General features: G+C 43.0%; 1 protein-coding gene across 1 annotated transcript; it reads right to left on the bottom strand.

Annotated features, from left to right (window-relative positions):
- Positions 1-702: 702 nt before the first annotated feature.
- xpc (xeroderma pigmentosum, complementation group C) lies at positions 703-12,063 on the bottom strand. The gene is made up of 14 exons (XM_034537421.1): positions 11,577-12,063; positions 8,434-8,772; positions 8,150-8,246; positions 7,276-7,360; positions 7,006-7,163; positions 6,684-6,804; positions 6,468-6,557; positions 4,668-5,516; positions 4,384-4,544; positions 3,764-3,845; positions 2,774-2,905; positions 2,466-2,635; positions 2,259-2,352; positions 703-2,120 (listed from the first exon to the last, which is right to left on the bottom strand). Exons 1-14 carry the CDS (start codon positions 11,674-11,676, stop codon positions 1,797-1,799), a joined length of 2,802 nt encoding a protein of 933 aa, XP_034393312.1. The 5' UTR covers positions 11,677-12,063; the 3' UTR covers positions 703-1,796.
- Between the last annotated feature and the right edge of the window lie 2,415 nt (positions 12,064-14,478).

The raw sequence follows: 14,478 nt of genomic DNA, 5'->3' as shown, positions 1-14,478 counted from the left end.
ATGAACTGCATTGCTATGTTTGGTATTCAAATGATATCACATCACCATCAGTCCCCATACTGTTCCTTTTATCATACACTGTTACATTGTTCCCTCGCATGTACAGCAACTTAATTAACATAGTAACTTTAACATCTGAATATTTTTGAAGTTTAGACATTATTATAACAAAACATGTGCAGTGCAAAGTGTGGCTGTTGCTCTGCAGGTGCTGCTGCATTGGGATGGAAACATTGCACTCAAAGTGTTGTAGGTCTAAAGGTATGGGACGGGGGCTTTATGAACAATCCACTAGCTCTTCGTTGCTTCCCAGCAGCGCCTGAGTGAAACAGAGGGTTGGGCCTGACTTGTCTTGAATTGTTGAGAAGGAACATGCATCCGCATCTCAGCTGACGTTTGGTGTTTATGCACACAACATTTCATTCATAACAGTTCCGTTAGTCATTACTGGTGTAAAATGGCACACATATTACTTCAAAATGTTCTTTGGATTACAATGGGTTTTTTTTGTTAGGAATTGTGCACATTTATTGAAATATATTTGAATCTAGTCAGAATTCATGTAGCAATAAAACAATGTTTAGTCTTACGGTCATTTGTGTAATCACAGAATTGTTCATGCTTTTTTTTAGGATAGACATCATCATTTTAAAGTTCAAACTTTGCTTTACAAAATATCCAAGAAATGCAACAAAAGCAAAACAGTCAACAAAATATTTTTAATGTTGTTTTGTTTTTTTTGCTCATAACTATTATTATATCTTAGAAAAATTATTTTCATACAAAAACGGTTTACCATTTTAAATACAGCAATCGCCTGCTGTGTACAAAAACACGTACAGAGACACAAGGTGTGAAACATGACAACAGTGTGAAAGCGCTGAGTGAGAGGCTGAAAGTGAGGGCTGATTCAGAATACAGCAGGAACCCGTGAACCTCTAGGGATGTAGCAGCCTAAAATGGAAAGAGAGACAGAAAGGAAGTACAGGATTTGTGAGAAGTCGAGACAGACAGAGCTTCTTAGCTCACGCACTTGCCTATCTGTCAGATACGTGGATCCGACAACCACAAAATAGCCAAATCAACTCAAAAGTGAACAGTAGCAGAGCTGTTTTGGGCTGGTTCCTGAAAACTTGACAACCAGGAGATTTTTCACTGGAACGACGACAACAACAGTACAAGTTTCTGTTTTCATTGAGTCAAGCTACATAGAGTACAGTCAAGTCAGCAAGAACGGCTGCGGTCCAGTTGGTTGTCACAGGGGAAACAGGCTTTTTTTGGAATTAGATGAAATTAATCAGTAGCAGGCAGTGGATGCACCACAAGCGATGGAAAATAAATGTATATTTATCGTGTATTCGCCTGTATTGTTTGTCGTGTTGTTGGCACACAGGGTTGTTGGTGTTTACTTGCCACACATCAAGTCGGCATGAGCTGTATATGCCGTTTTGTGTACTGAACTGAAAGGGAAACTATGTCCACCGGGCTCAAACCAGCACAGTGATGGTGGAGAAAGAGCAGGTTTAATGCATGTATTATGACTACTGGAAGAAAACGATCACTCTGCAGATCAGTTGACTACTTCTTCCTCCTCCTCTCATTCCCTTTCTCATAATGTAACAGCCAAAGGTTCCAAGGATGACTAACCTTGTAAAAATTGATTAAAAATGTGTCTGAGCTGAGGCACACTGCGTGCAAGGAATGTGACCGTCTTCCAAAGTAAATACCAGGAGCAGTCAGACAGAGTAATTAGCCTTGATTGAACTAAACCTAGGTGTGTTTTTGGCTCCCTGAAATCACACTTTCTCAAAGGGGAACAAGTGTTTCTCTTGTCCTCTCTTTTCTCGTTTTGTCGTGGTCTTCCTCTTCAGTCCGCTGATGCTCCCTCCGTCCTCCTCCGCCTGTCTGTTCTGGGGCCAGGACATGGCCAGAGTCTCAGACGCCGTCTTGGCTGAAGGGTTTCCGGCCTCAACCTCCTCCTCATCCGACGAAAGCCCACCAGTCTCTGCGAGGCTCCCGAGTCCGTGGTTCTTCTTTCCGTAGCGCTGCTTCAGTCTTTCTCTGATCAGGAGCCCCTTCACCAGCAGAGTCCAGTTGGAGAGCACCCTTTTTTCTTTTTTCTGGAAAGTGAAAGGGAGGAAACGTCGACACGGTGTTTTAGTGCCCAACGGGTTTTGAACGACTCGTTTTGCTTTAACTTGAAAGTAAGTTGGTACACGTACACACATGTACACACATGTACACACACGTACACACACCTCTTTCTCCTTCTGTTTCTGAATCTCTTGATCTTCCAACCAGGCCGCTCTGAGAATCTCCTCATGCTCCTCACACACAATGTAACCATCAGTCCTGAAACACACACATTTAATCATTTACTGTATATCATAAGCATTTATTAAATTGTTATAACATTTGCGTAAAAATCAGTGGTGTTTACTAAACCCCACCCAGTGTTGTCTTACACAGCATGCGAGTATCCTGCGTGGAAGTCGAAGCCCAGGACCGCAGGGGCGGCGTCCATGTTCAGCTTCCTGGCCACGCGGTGCAGGTTGGGCAGCTGGAGGTGAATACAGCCCACCGGTAGCATACAGGGCTTAAACAGGTAGACGTTGCCATAGTCGTTACGGGGAACCTGGAGATACAGTCACAGAAAACATGTCAACAACACTGCCCGCGCCAAACTTCCTCCGAATGTTACATACAAAAAAAATAAAAAATTGAAATAGTTTTTGCTGCTCCAGTGAGTGCGCTCCCTCCCCGTTATCGTTACCTTCCCATCCACAGCTATCGGCGGCTGGTACTCTTCAGTCTGCCATTCCCCAAACAGAGCCAGGTCGTTCTCCTCCTTCCGCTCAGACGCCATCCTGGCTTTGCGGGAACGATTAGAGAAGCCCCTCACCATCTGACAGAGAGTGAGACAGCGGGGCTTTTAGACACATCGTCTCCTCAGTTCAGTCACACAATTAAAAGAAATCCTGTAGTCATGCATCCATTAGGCAATACTACCTTTACAGTACATCTCTGTATAATCAGTCTAACAATAGAGGTATTGTTGTCTACACAGCAGTAAAGCACGTACGTTTCCTCTAGAAACTGAATAATATGCTACACAGCAGCCGTGCTCTTTGGTTTTGGGCTTCAAGTCACATGGCTGAGCTCAAACCGACCGGGCCTCATCCACTTCAATGTTCGGAAAAGAAACTATGATGGAGGAATGGTGGCTGTTTGAACAGTAGAGTGTTGATTTACATTTAGATTGTGATCTCATTTAGAGGTCAACTGAAAGACTGTAGGCGACGGCTCTCACCCTGGACACAGTCTGTTGGAGTCCCTCCCCTCTGGCAGGAGGCTGCGGTCCATCAGGACCAAGACCTCACACCAGAAGAACTGTTACTTTCCGCCTGCAGTCGGGTTCATCAATAAAGCCCGGGATCCCCACTGACACTTACATCCCCAGGACAATTTCTTTGTTACACACTCTTGCATTTTTTTATTATGTCCTGTAGCATTGCACTGTGTTTATTGTTATGCAACATTCAGCGAGCCAAATTCCTTGTATGTGTAAGCTACTTAGCGATAAATGGTTCTTACTCTGATTTGATTCTGACTGTTCATGAAGTTGTTCACCTCATAGAACATGAATCATGCAAGTTAAAGACTGCTGGACCGATTTGTCAAGAGTGGAATTAAGTAGAACGGGAACAGAAATAACAGAGAAGCAAATAAGGAGAAGAGATTTGAGAAACATATTCCCACTCACCTTAAATGGTTCCTCTCCTAGTCGGACCGTCCGTGCCTCTTTCAACCAAGTGTCTTTGGAGTGGAGCGTTTGCACACAATCCCTGAAGAGAAAGACAATTTAAATATGATAAGAATATTGTGAAATAGTTTACTCTTTGGATAGAACATTTCCATTTCCTTTAAGAATTGTAAGTTTTTGCTCATGGCTTGAGCCCAATGCACGCATCATTTATTTAGGTTGCATCAGTAAATGTGGATGATAATCCTGACAAACAGCAGCAGTCAGCAGCAGATGTAATGTACTGCCATCAGAACACTGTGAACATCTGAACCCCACAGCTTCATGCACGTGACAGTGTAACTATAAAAAAGAGCACCACCAGGTGGACACAGGTGCTCACAGCCTCAATTAATTCAGACACGCAGGTCACGCAATTCAGCTGATCTTCCAATGCACCTGGCCAATGAAGGCCCAGACACTGTAATCGTACCAGAACAAGATGCTCGAACCTCCCAGAAAAAAAACCTAGTGAACAATAAGCGGTCTATATACTTTAAGGGGACTTATTAGTGAACACATTTACCGAGGGCTAAAAAGTAATCCCACTGCATTGCACTGCTGACTGTTTTGCCACTGACCTTGAGTACACCGGCTCTCCCCGGCAGTATCCCAGTACAGTGGCGGTTGATGGGTAGACGGCTTCATATTTCAGCAGGTGTCTCTTTAAGGCATACAGCGGGTGGTTCTTATACTCCGTTATTGAGATGGGCAGGGGTTTGTTCAGCAGTTTGTTCTGGAGCTGGGTGGCCAACATGGGCGGAAGAAAACGGAGAGAAAAGGGCTCTTATCAATAAGTATGAAGGGGTGTTGAACAATGTTGTGAGAAAAGTAAGATGGACATTGTTTGTGTATAACATCTCACCTCCTTCTCCTCCTTTTTGTCCCTCTCGTCCTCGGGTCCGAGGAAGGAGCCAAGCGTCTCTTCCCACCACTCCTCATCCACCCGCCTCTTCCTGGAAGATGTCAACCAGGTGGGGTCGTACTTCCTTCCCAAGTCCTTCACAAAGCCGTCTCCGTCCACAGACACCACGTACGTCATCGGCGTTGTTGCATTCTGGGAGCAGAGGTGAGGCATCCCGACACCGCGCTCCACGTCTACGCAGACCCAGGATGACGTTTTCACCAGAAACACCTCCAACCACTCGTCCGCTCCAGGCCCCTTATTCTTTCTCCCACTCCTTCGCTTAGTTCGGTTGTGTACGGTTCCTTCTTCTTCCTCCTCTTCCTCCCACTCTTTGCCCTCCTCGTCTTTGATCTGTTTTTCTCCTCCACTACTCCTTCTCTTGTTTGCGTTGGCTTTGCTCTTTCGTTTCCCCTTCTTCCACTTTGTGGATTTAGCTCCTCCCTCTGAAACCTCACTATCTTTCTCACTGGTCGCCTGAAATTCCTCCTCTTCGCTAAGCTCCTCCTCCTTTTCTTCTCCGCTCTCACTTTCTTCCTTGTAGCTGACTTTGGAGGCGATACTGCGACGTTTGGAGTTCTTTGGTCTCTGCCCTCCCGATGTTTTAGGCTTCTTCTTTACCTCGTCACACTCCTCCTTTATTTCTTTCGTCCTTGCTTTCTTTCCCCCTCGGCCTCCCGTGATCTTCGCCCCTCCAGCTGGTCTCTTGGTGCCAGGAGAGATCTTCTGCTCAGGAGAGGCGGTCTTGGAGGGTTGCTGGCTTGTGTTGCTCTTTCCTGGGGCACCGGTAGATGTTCTAGCCCCTTGGCCCTGCAGAAAGCACAACGATATTTATATTTATGTGTCTTAGAGCAGAATACTCTATAAAATAATTATTCCCTAGAAGTGAAACTACGCAGAAGTTAAACAGATATAACTTCTGAAAGGTATCGACCATTGCCTCTCAGGCCAGGAGTACCAGGATTGTGTCCAGTCAGCTGTAACTTCTGAACAATATGATTGCAATTGTGAGACTGTATGAAAACTAGTTTGCAACTGTTAGCTAAAAGTAACGGTTAAACAGTTAAGAGAATCATAAAAGTAAGTGAATTACTAAATGATAAGTTACTCCAGGTGGTAGTGGTATGAATTCAGACTTGACCATAACGACCTAAACATTGACAGCTCCAACAGTATGAAAAATAACTCCTGTAACCACAAACAATTATATACGGTTACCGGTGAAAAAGAAAAAAAAAAAGATTTACCAATGAACTTAAGTTCATCAGTAAGGTGCTGTTGTGGTACAGCAGACAGGAACGGTTGGGAACCACTGGTACGGACTATCAGCAAGTTAACTAGGGAAAGACAGATTGCATCTGATATATCCCTAATTCAAATGATACAACAAGATTTTTCTCACTTTCTCAACTGCATAACAAATTATAAACACATTAGTAAATCACCTTTTTTCTATCTGATGATTGCAAAGACTTACATTTTAATAGACATGTTTTAGCAATCTCCCTGATGCACTCGACTTAACCTTTTAAAAGGTTAACCGGTTTAAATGAGCCCTCGAGATCCTGTTTCATGGAGAAGTTATGCTGAATGTGTCAGTATGTAAGTGTGTGGATTTCAAAATATTTTCTTTTTAACACCAGTCTGTATTTAGTTGTTGGCCATCATACTAAAAACTTGACTTGAGACAGAGTTCTCGGCACATTAAAATGAAGCCGTTGGCTAAGTGTGGTTGCTGTATTGACATCAGTATTGACGTACCTTGGCTGAAGGGGGTTTGAGAGGAATCGGCTGCAAAGAAATAACCAATCGGCAGAAAAACTGCAGAGACCTCAGGACCAACAGAAACAGCTGCAGGACACACAAAACACACAGGAGCATAATTATTCAACCAGTTTATTCCACCTTTGAATGTTCAGTCAAAAAGGCAGAACTTCTTTCTTTTAATTGGACTGATTTCGTTCCAAAAACACCAACATGAGTCATCTCCTGGTGGTTTCTGGCAGACAGGCTGGCCAGCCGCCTCTCCAGCAGAGTGCGGGGGTTCTGACGCTCCTCACAGGGAAGACAGGCGTTGAGGGTGAACGTTGAACTGAACCTGGAGAGAGAGAGAGAGAGAGAGAGAGAGAGAGAGAGAGAGAGAGAGAGAGAGAGAGAGGAACATGGAAATAGAAGATACAGTGGTCACTACAAGGTAATAGTGACTGATAAAGGTGACGTTGATGACCCTGGAGTCGCACTGTTTTAAACAGTCGGACATGAAAAGTAGCTTCAGGCGTCATATTCGACGAGCACACACCATTTGAGCAGTCCGGTGAGGTAGTTGTGGTCGATGCGCTCCTTGGCGACCATGCTGAAGTGGGTGGGCAACAGCGACAGAGTGATGGCCAGCAAGTCCGGTTCACTGCACTGACGGCCGCGGAATATCCCGCTGGCTATCAGGCACAGCAGGTGGACCTGAGAGACCAATCGGAGGTTTGCAATGACCGACCAATAAATCACACTGTGGGGACTTCAAATCGGACAGAATAAGGAGGCGGCGGGAAGGGGAAGGGGAAGGTGTCTTCACCTTGTGTGTGTCTATCAGCACGTCCTTCTTGTATCGGTTCACCATCCGCCTCATGTAAGTCTCAAGCTCGGCCTGCCTCTTCTGCCTGGCCAATGAGAAATGAGGATTATTAGAAAAAATCTGACGTTTCGCAATAGTGTACACTCACACACAAATCTATAATCAATATATACAAACTTGCACCCCATTGGCTGTATGTATGTATATGTATATGTATATATATAATATCCCACAAAGATGCAGAGTGTCATCGGGTTTGAAATTTAGGGTTAAGATGAAACCGAAGAGAACCAGTCTCACATGGAGTTAGTCCACAGCCTCAAGGCGCTCTTAACAAAACAAAAACTGGTCATACAACAGAAAACGTTCTTGAGGCACCTTATGCCTGAACAGGAAGAAAAGGAATCTTAAAGGGCTGACTTTCATGGTCAGAAGCAACTTTCCAAAGACTAAAGATGTTTGTGGACGCTACAATGAACTGTATTTAAGATTAGGTCGATTTCACTATACTATATATATATATATATATATATATATATATATATATAGTATATACTATATGCTCAGTTTTTTCAGTGAGATCGATCTCATCTTAAATACAGTTCCTTGTAGCGTCCAGAAACATTTTTAGTCTTTAAAAAGGAGCCGTTCTTCAGGTACTCTTCTGACCTTGAAAGTCAGCCCTTTAAGATTAAGATTAATTTATTTATTTATATATATATATATATATATATATATATATATATATATAGAGAGAGAGAGAGAGAGAGAGAGAGAGATCACATATAACAGATCAATAAGAGAATACTAAAACAGATTATGATTTTTTAAAAACAACAACCTGTATTTAACTACAACACAAATGTCTGCTTACTTTTTCCTGACTTCTGGAGTCTCGATCTCTATCTCAACCGGCTGGGAGGGCAGGACGGGTTCTGATGGTCCAACTGGACCCAGCGGCCCAGAAAGCTCTGGTCAACACAGACACACTCAATTACTTTCTCACTTACATTCCCTTCTTTCCTCCCAACATGCTACAATATAAAAGTGAAAACAATATTTTCCAACTTTCTTCGCACCTTTTTTTATATAAAATGAAAAAGAATTGGAAATGTACCCTCACACACACAAGCTGTTTTCCACCGATCCATCACTTACCTTCCACTTCCTCCCAATCATCCTCATCTTCCTCGCTGTCCTCCTCCTCCTCCTCTTCCTCCTCGTCCTCATCATCTTCTTCTTCTTCGTATTCTTCTTCTTCTTTCTTGGTTTCCTTGGCGCTCACTGTAACCGCAGGTGGTGCTGAGGTCACCATGTCAAAGTCATCGTCACTGTCACACTCCTCCTCCTTCACTGGCGACTGGAAGTATTTACTGGTTTTGACAGCAGTTGCAGATGTGGTGGCGGAGGTGTTCCCCGACGCTCGTTTTGTGGAGCCACGTGGTTTGGGTTTGATCTTCCTCTTGAGCTCCTCCTCTTCCTCTGTGATGACATCACCTGGAAGGACAGACATAAAGAAATAGTTTTACGCTTCAGAGTTTGAGTAATGATTAAGACTGAGTAGTCTAAAGGGGTACGGTTTGGTTTTCAGTCTTCTACTTGAATCTTTTTCTTTCCGTATATAGTTGGAATCGTTGTGATGTAAAGCCGTCACATTTAGCATCAATGACACTCAACCACATTAATCAACCTAGACACAAAAGATTACCATCATAGACTATCTTGGCTCTGTCAACATCTGCATTGCATTTCATATTGTGAGAAGTGTTTGAAAAGGAAATGTGTTTAAATTATTAGTTTAGATGGTTATAGATTAAAAGCTGAATAGGAATAAGCACATATCAATAGAAATCAAATGTTGGTGGTGGTGGTCGAGTCCTCCTCAAAGCAGGAAGAAGAAAGGCTCATGGGAATTAAGATTGCAGTTTATGAATCACTTGTCATAAAACATGAAAAGCAAGAAACACAAGCTACCAGTCATCTCAACCAAACCTCATTTGTAAATAGTGAATACAGCCAGGTACGTGTATAGCGACTCACTTGTCATCATTCACCCATTCACACTTGTTCATACACTGATGGCCCATCGGGACACGAACATTCACACACCGTCGGCACAGGACGTCTTGTCCGAGGACACGTCGACATGGATTGAAGGGCGAACCTGCTCTGCCAGTCACAGTCGCCCGGTATCAATTATGATGATAATGATGATGAGAACAAAGATTACATCTGAGAGCACGCAAAACATCTGCATTATGTATGGTGCAGGCTTTACACATGCACACACTCAGGACAGAAATGGCCCCTGAAGTTAGCTTATTTTCATTTGCTTCTCTACTTTAGATGCGTTTGTGTATTTTGTATTGTTTGATCTGCCGTCTTGACAAGTGATACATTTTGAGTAATAATGTATATGCAGGCACGTGAACATATAGACCCCTAGTGGTGCTCAAGCACCTGCCCTTTTGCCCTGGAGCCCAATTTTTTTCTTTATTCATCAGTATTTAAGAATAACAATTACTCTCTCTGTCATCAATTGCCCCCAAATGTGTTTTGATATCTGACGGGGCATTTATTTGAGTTCTTGTGTGAGTTTCACCCCGACATGCACCGCCCATCCCTCCTCCTTCTCCTCCTCCTCTTGTGCTCATGCAGTGCTGAGCGCCACGCCAAAAGGGGTGCAGCCTACTTCTTCTCTGACCCGCAGCATCAGACAAACAGGGAATGACGTTGTTTGGTGATAAATTAACCGCAACATTAGCGCCACTGAAAACATTACGTCGCAACTGGTCCGACAAAAAACTCACGAAATCCGTGATTTCAAAGCCTTGTCCAGCTGTTTACTGACGTTTGTCAGTATTACCTTTGGGGTCAATTTGACCCCATTCAATGTTTAACGTCTCTAAATATATGATTGACAATTTTGCTTCATATTTCATGAATTCTCCTAATTTATTGGGGAAAACTGGGTAAACATAAAATTCACATGATGATATGTGTTCAATGTCCTGTACACATCTTGTACGCATCGGTGTTCTTTGGGGTCAATTTGACCCCAGGCTTTTTTTCACTGTGTAAAACATATAAGAAATATCAACATTTTACACACATTGGTTTTGGTTGTTTTGGATGACATTGAGGTCACTATAACATACAATTGTATAATCTTCAGAAGGTTTTAGGGCCCTAACCTTACATAATGTAGAGAGAGACTGGCACCAAGAAGGATGCTCCTGTGAAGATCCTTCAATTTATCCAGAGCAGAGTTTCGATAAGTTTTAAGTTAGAATATTGTTTTATTGCATTTGGTTATAAAATATAGCCCTGTTTTGTCTGTATTTGCCTGGTATTCATTTATTTATTCAATTTGATAATTTGTTTGTTAACAAAAATAAATATATAAGTTGAAAATGTCCTACTGTGTTTTTTATTTATTCATTTATTATTTTTAATTTCATAAATAATTTTGGCGATGGGTGCCCTTTTTTGGGGGGTTTGAGCACCTGTCCCCCAAAATTACTGTGCACGTGCCTGCGTATATGACATGGTCCCTTAGTTCCAAAAACAAGTTTTGTGTTTTGATGAACACAGATGTGTATGTGGGTTATCCACTCCAGTAACCATCCATATTCTGTACACACACCTGCACTCTGGCTGCTTGAAAAGTGTATTTTTGGTGTGCAACAATAACATAATAGGGGCTTTTAACTTTGACAGCACATACAAAAGATAAACATCATTTCTATTTCATCATTTGTATTTATTTATGGCATTAAACATCTTTTACGTTACGACATTGTCCCAATATCTTTATGACGATAAAAAAAAAAGAATCGCAGGTTATTATATATGTGATGTTACATGTGTGGAAGGGAACCTGCATGTCAACAACAACAACGTCATGCAGAGATACCTCTCCTCTGCGATTCATATCCTTATAACCACGGGAAACGGGATGCATTTAGCATGAATATGGCGTATGCATAAGGACATATACTCTATATAGTGGGAATGAAAGGTTATTTTTGATGCGATGTGAGGTCCTGGGACAGGGATGTCGTATGTGTACAGATTGTAAAGCCCTCTGAGGCAAATTTGTAATTTGTGATATTGGGCTATACAAAATAAACTGAATTGAATTGAAAATGAACACACTGCCCCCCCTCTACTTTACAATCAGAGTTGTTTTCACGCGGACAAAGTAGCACGCACAATGTGGTTCTCCTACTCTTTTTTTTGTAGGATGCAAACTTCACACAAACAGGGAGGATGAGCACTTCCGTCCAGGCTTTCCATACCTGCATCTTTCTTCTCCGCTCCGCCGCTCCGCGCCTGCGCCACTGGCTTCAGCCTCTTTGTACCGGCCTCTGTCTCCGCACCTCCTCTCCGCTTGGCCATGCTCCCTTTCCTCCTCTCCTCGACCGGGGGAGTCTTTCTTTGACCCGGAGCGGTTCTCGGACACAAACTAGACGGGCGGAAGTCGCTCTGCTCTCCACATGTCGTTACGTAAGGGCAGGCGAACAGCGGTTGCCCAACATTTACACCTGCAGCTGCAAGTCAAGAAACAGCACTACGTTTTGTTTTGGAGGCAGCACTCTGACGTCACGTCCGCTTCTTCTTCTTCTTCTTCTTCTTCTTCTTCTTCTTCTTCTTCTTCTTCGCCGCTAATACTGCACCTGCACAAAGTCGCCCAACTTGCCTTCTTCCTCTGAAACCCAGTAAATCTCCTCTCAGCTTATCAGCCCGACACTCGTCCCATCTGGTGTCTTGACTGAAGGGAGCTTAATACATAGTGTTGTGTGTTTTTAAGCGTTGTAGGCTAATACCACGGTATGACCGCATGGGGGCGCTGTTGTGCCACATACGAGGCTTAACTACAGCGAGTCACAGATGAGGTGTTTATCCTCCTGATATTAAAGTGTCATCTTTAAATGTGACAGTGTGGCGGTGACACGTGTACAGCTACTTCCATGGTGGCTTCACAACCGTCTGGCAACAATAGCATCTGTTCAGTTGTTTATTTTGAAGTATTCAAAATAAAGCTTTATTATTGGAAGTATTATTCCAAGTATTCAGCAAGAGGCAGATAATGAGTTCAAAAGTAGAATAATTCAGTGTCTAGATCCACAACTGACCTTAAAAGGCCATACCAGGTTTTTGACAAATGGTGCAATGTATTACATAAAACATGCAAAAGCACCAAAGCCATTTACAGAGCTCTCAATGTCCGAGCCGCAGTTCCTACAAAGTGACAGAACATCATTTATGAGGACTTCAATACTGATTTCTCATATATTAGTGATTTGTGTCACTTTCTCTTGTTTTTTACCACAGATTTAGTGAGCATATTGAATGGAAATAATGTAATTTTCAGACATATAAGAAAATAATATAATGTATGGATTCTTGTGTACATTGTATATGAGTATGATGGTGAATGAGTTCTACAGTGTGCACAGAAACATTAGACCATAAGCCAATGCTGTACAACTATTGGGCAAAACCCAGGCTTTAGCTATAGGTATAAAATAAGTACAGTAGAACATTTACTTTTGTTTAATGTTTCTGAAGCAGATGTGTAATATGTAAGTCTCTATCTAATATAGTCTATTTGTTTCCTATAAGTGAATGTGTGGTAGGAAAAAATGCAATGTTTCAAGTATTTACATGTGTTCTTTGTAAAATGTGTCCCGTGATTCTGTGACAAGGTTTTCTGATTTTATTTTATATTCTTTTTTTTAAAAGTCTCACCTCATTGACAAAAATATCTTCATTTTGATTCGCTTCCTCACCTCAGACTCTCGCTCTCATTCACTGGCTCAAGAAATTACAATATTGTGGATATAGTCTTCTCTCTCTGTGTGTGTCAGCATTTCCAGGGAATTTCAAAGCCTTCCACCAAGTGCATGCTGGGATTCTTTCTTCAATCCCATTTGGGACCCTGAATAAGAATTAAGTGGGTAAACGACCATGACGGAATGAATATTACGGCTTCTGCCTCTTCAGTCGGAATCAATTTGGTTAATTTCTGTTCAATTCAATTTTCATTCGGCTCTGTTGTGATCCGTATCGATCGTGTTGTGATTCTCCAGCAGACGTGTGTGTTTCACTTCAGAGAGCCGCCTGTCAGCTGATACAGCCAGACAGCTTCAGACTGACTCGCTGCAGTATCGGGCTTGATGGGACGAGGGGGCAATGTGTGTATGCATAACGCATGCACAACACATATGCATACCCTACACTGCATATACGCATACATGAATGCTAGTTTATGTGGGCAGTGCGTGCGCCTCCATATTTCTGTGTGATACGTTCACGGTCTCCTGGATGTGTGCGTGCGTTTATTGCCTCCCTTGAGCACGGAGGCTCTTGAGAGTGTGCTTGTACATGTCGTTGAGTGTGCTCGTGTGAGAAGGACAGAGCTTGAGTCCACGGTCCAGTGTGCTGTGCTCCCAGCGCGGTGCATGGCTTCCATCCCTATATGAACCATCAGTACAGTCAGATAGGAATAAAAAGCCATACAGCGCACTGGGCATTGGGAAGACTGGATTTGGAGAGAAACACACACACACACACACACACAAAAACGCACACACACACACACACAGTCGGATGAGAGCTGGAAAGACATTCAAATACCCCTGTGGCCTGTGAAACTGGAAAATGACAGCAGGGGAAGGACGCCGACACTCCGAGAGGGAGAGGGAGCCGATGGAGGACGACACTGGGTCCTGTATACTGGGTATAGTGAGAACACGGCATCATACTGGGACGAAGACTGGTCAATGCACTGACAAGAAGAAAGATAATGTGTCAGGGAGAACACGTGAAGCCTCATCACAGGAGGAGCGATGCCATCCAGTGTATGTGGTGTGGCATCCACTGTTTATCCCCTCAGTGTCTCCGGGCAGCTGGCTTTCCAACTGTGAAGCTCCCGGCTGGTGATGATCAGACTGAACCACCCTCCTCTGTGGTGTATCAGATTTTCTTTTTTTCTTGAGAATTGGAATGATCGTGAGTTGTTAACAGAAAGGTTTGTGGTCACAGAAAGTCCCTTTTGAGATATTTGGTTATATATTTTGGTCTATTCTTTTTCATCCCTACATATTCTTACCACACGTTATACTCTATGTTCATCTCCTCAACCACAGGCACATCTCTGTCCACCCCTCAGCTTTTTCAAGGGCACAAATAACACAC

The sequence above is a fragment of the Cyclopterus lumpus genome, chromosome 7 (genome assembly GCF_009769545.1).
Source record: "Cyclopterus lumpus isolate fCycLum1 chromosome 7, fCycLum1.pri, whole genome shotgun sequence".
NCBI classification, from domain to species: Eukaryota; Metazoa; Chordata; class Actinopteri; order Perciformes; family Cyclopteridae; genus Cyclopterus; species Cyclopterus lumpus.
The sequence above is the reverse complement of the archived record's forward strand: the minus strand, read 5'-3'. Positions and strand labels throughout refer to the sequence as shown.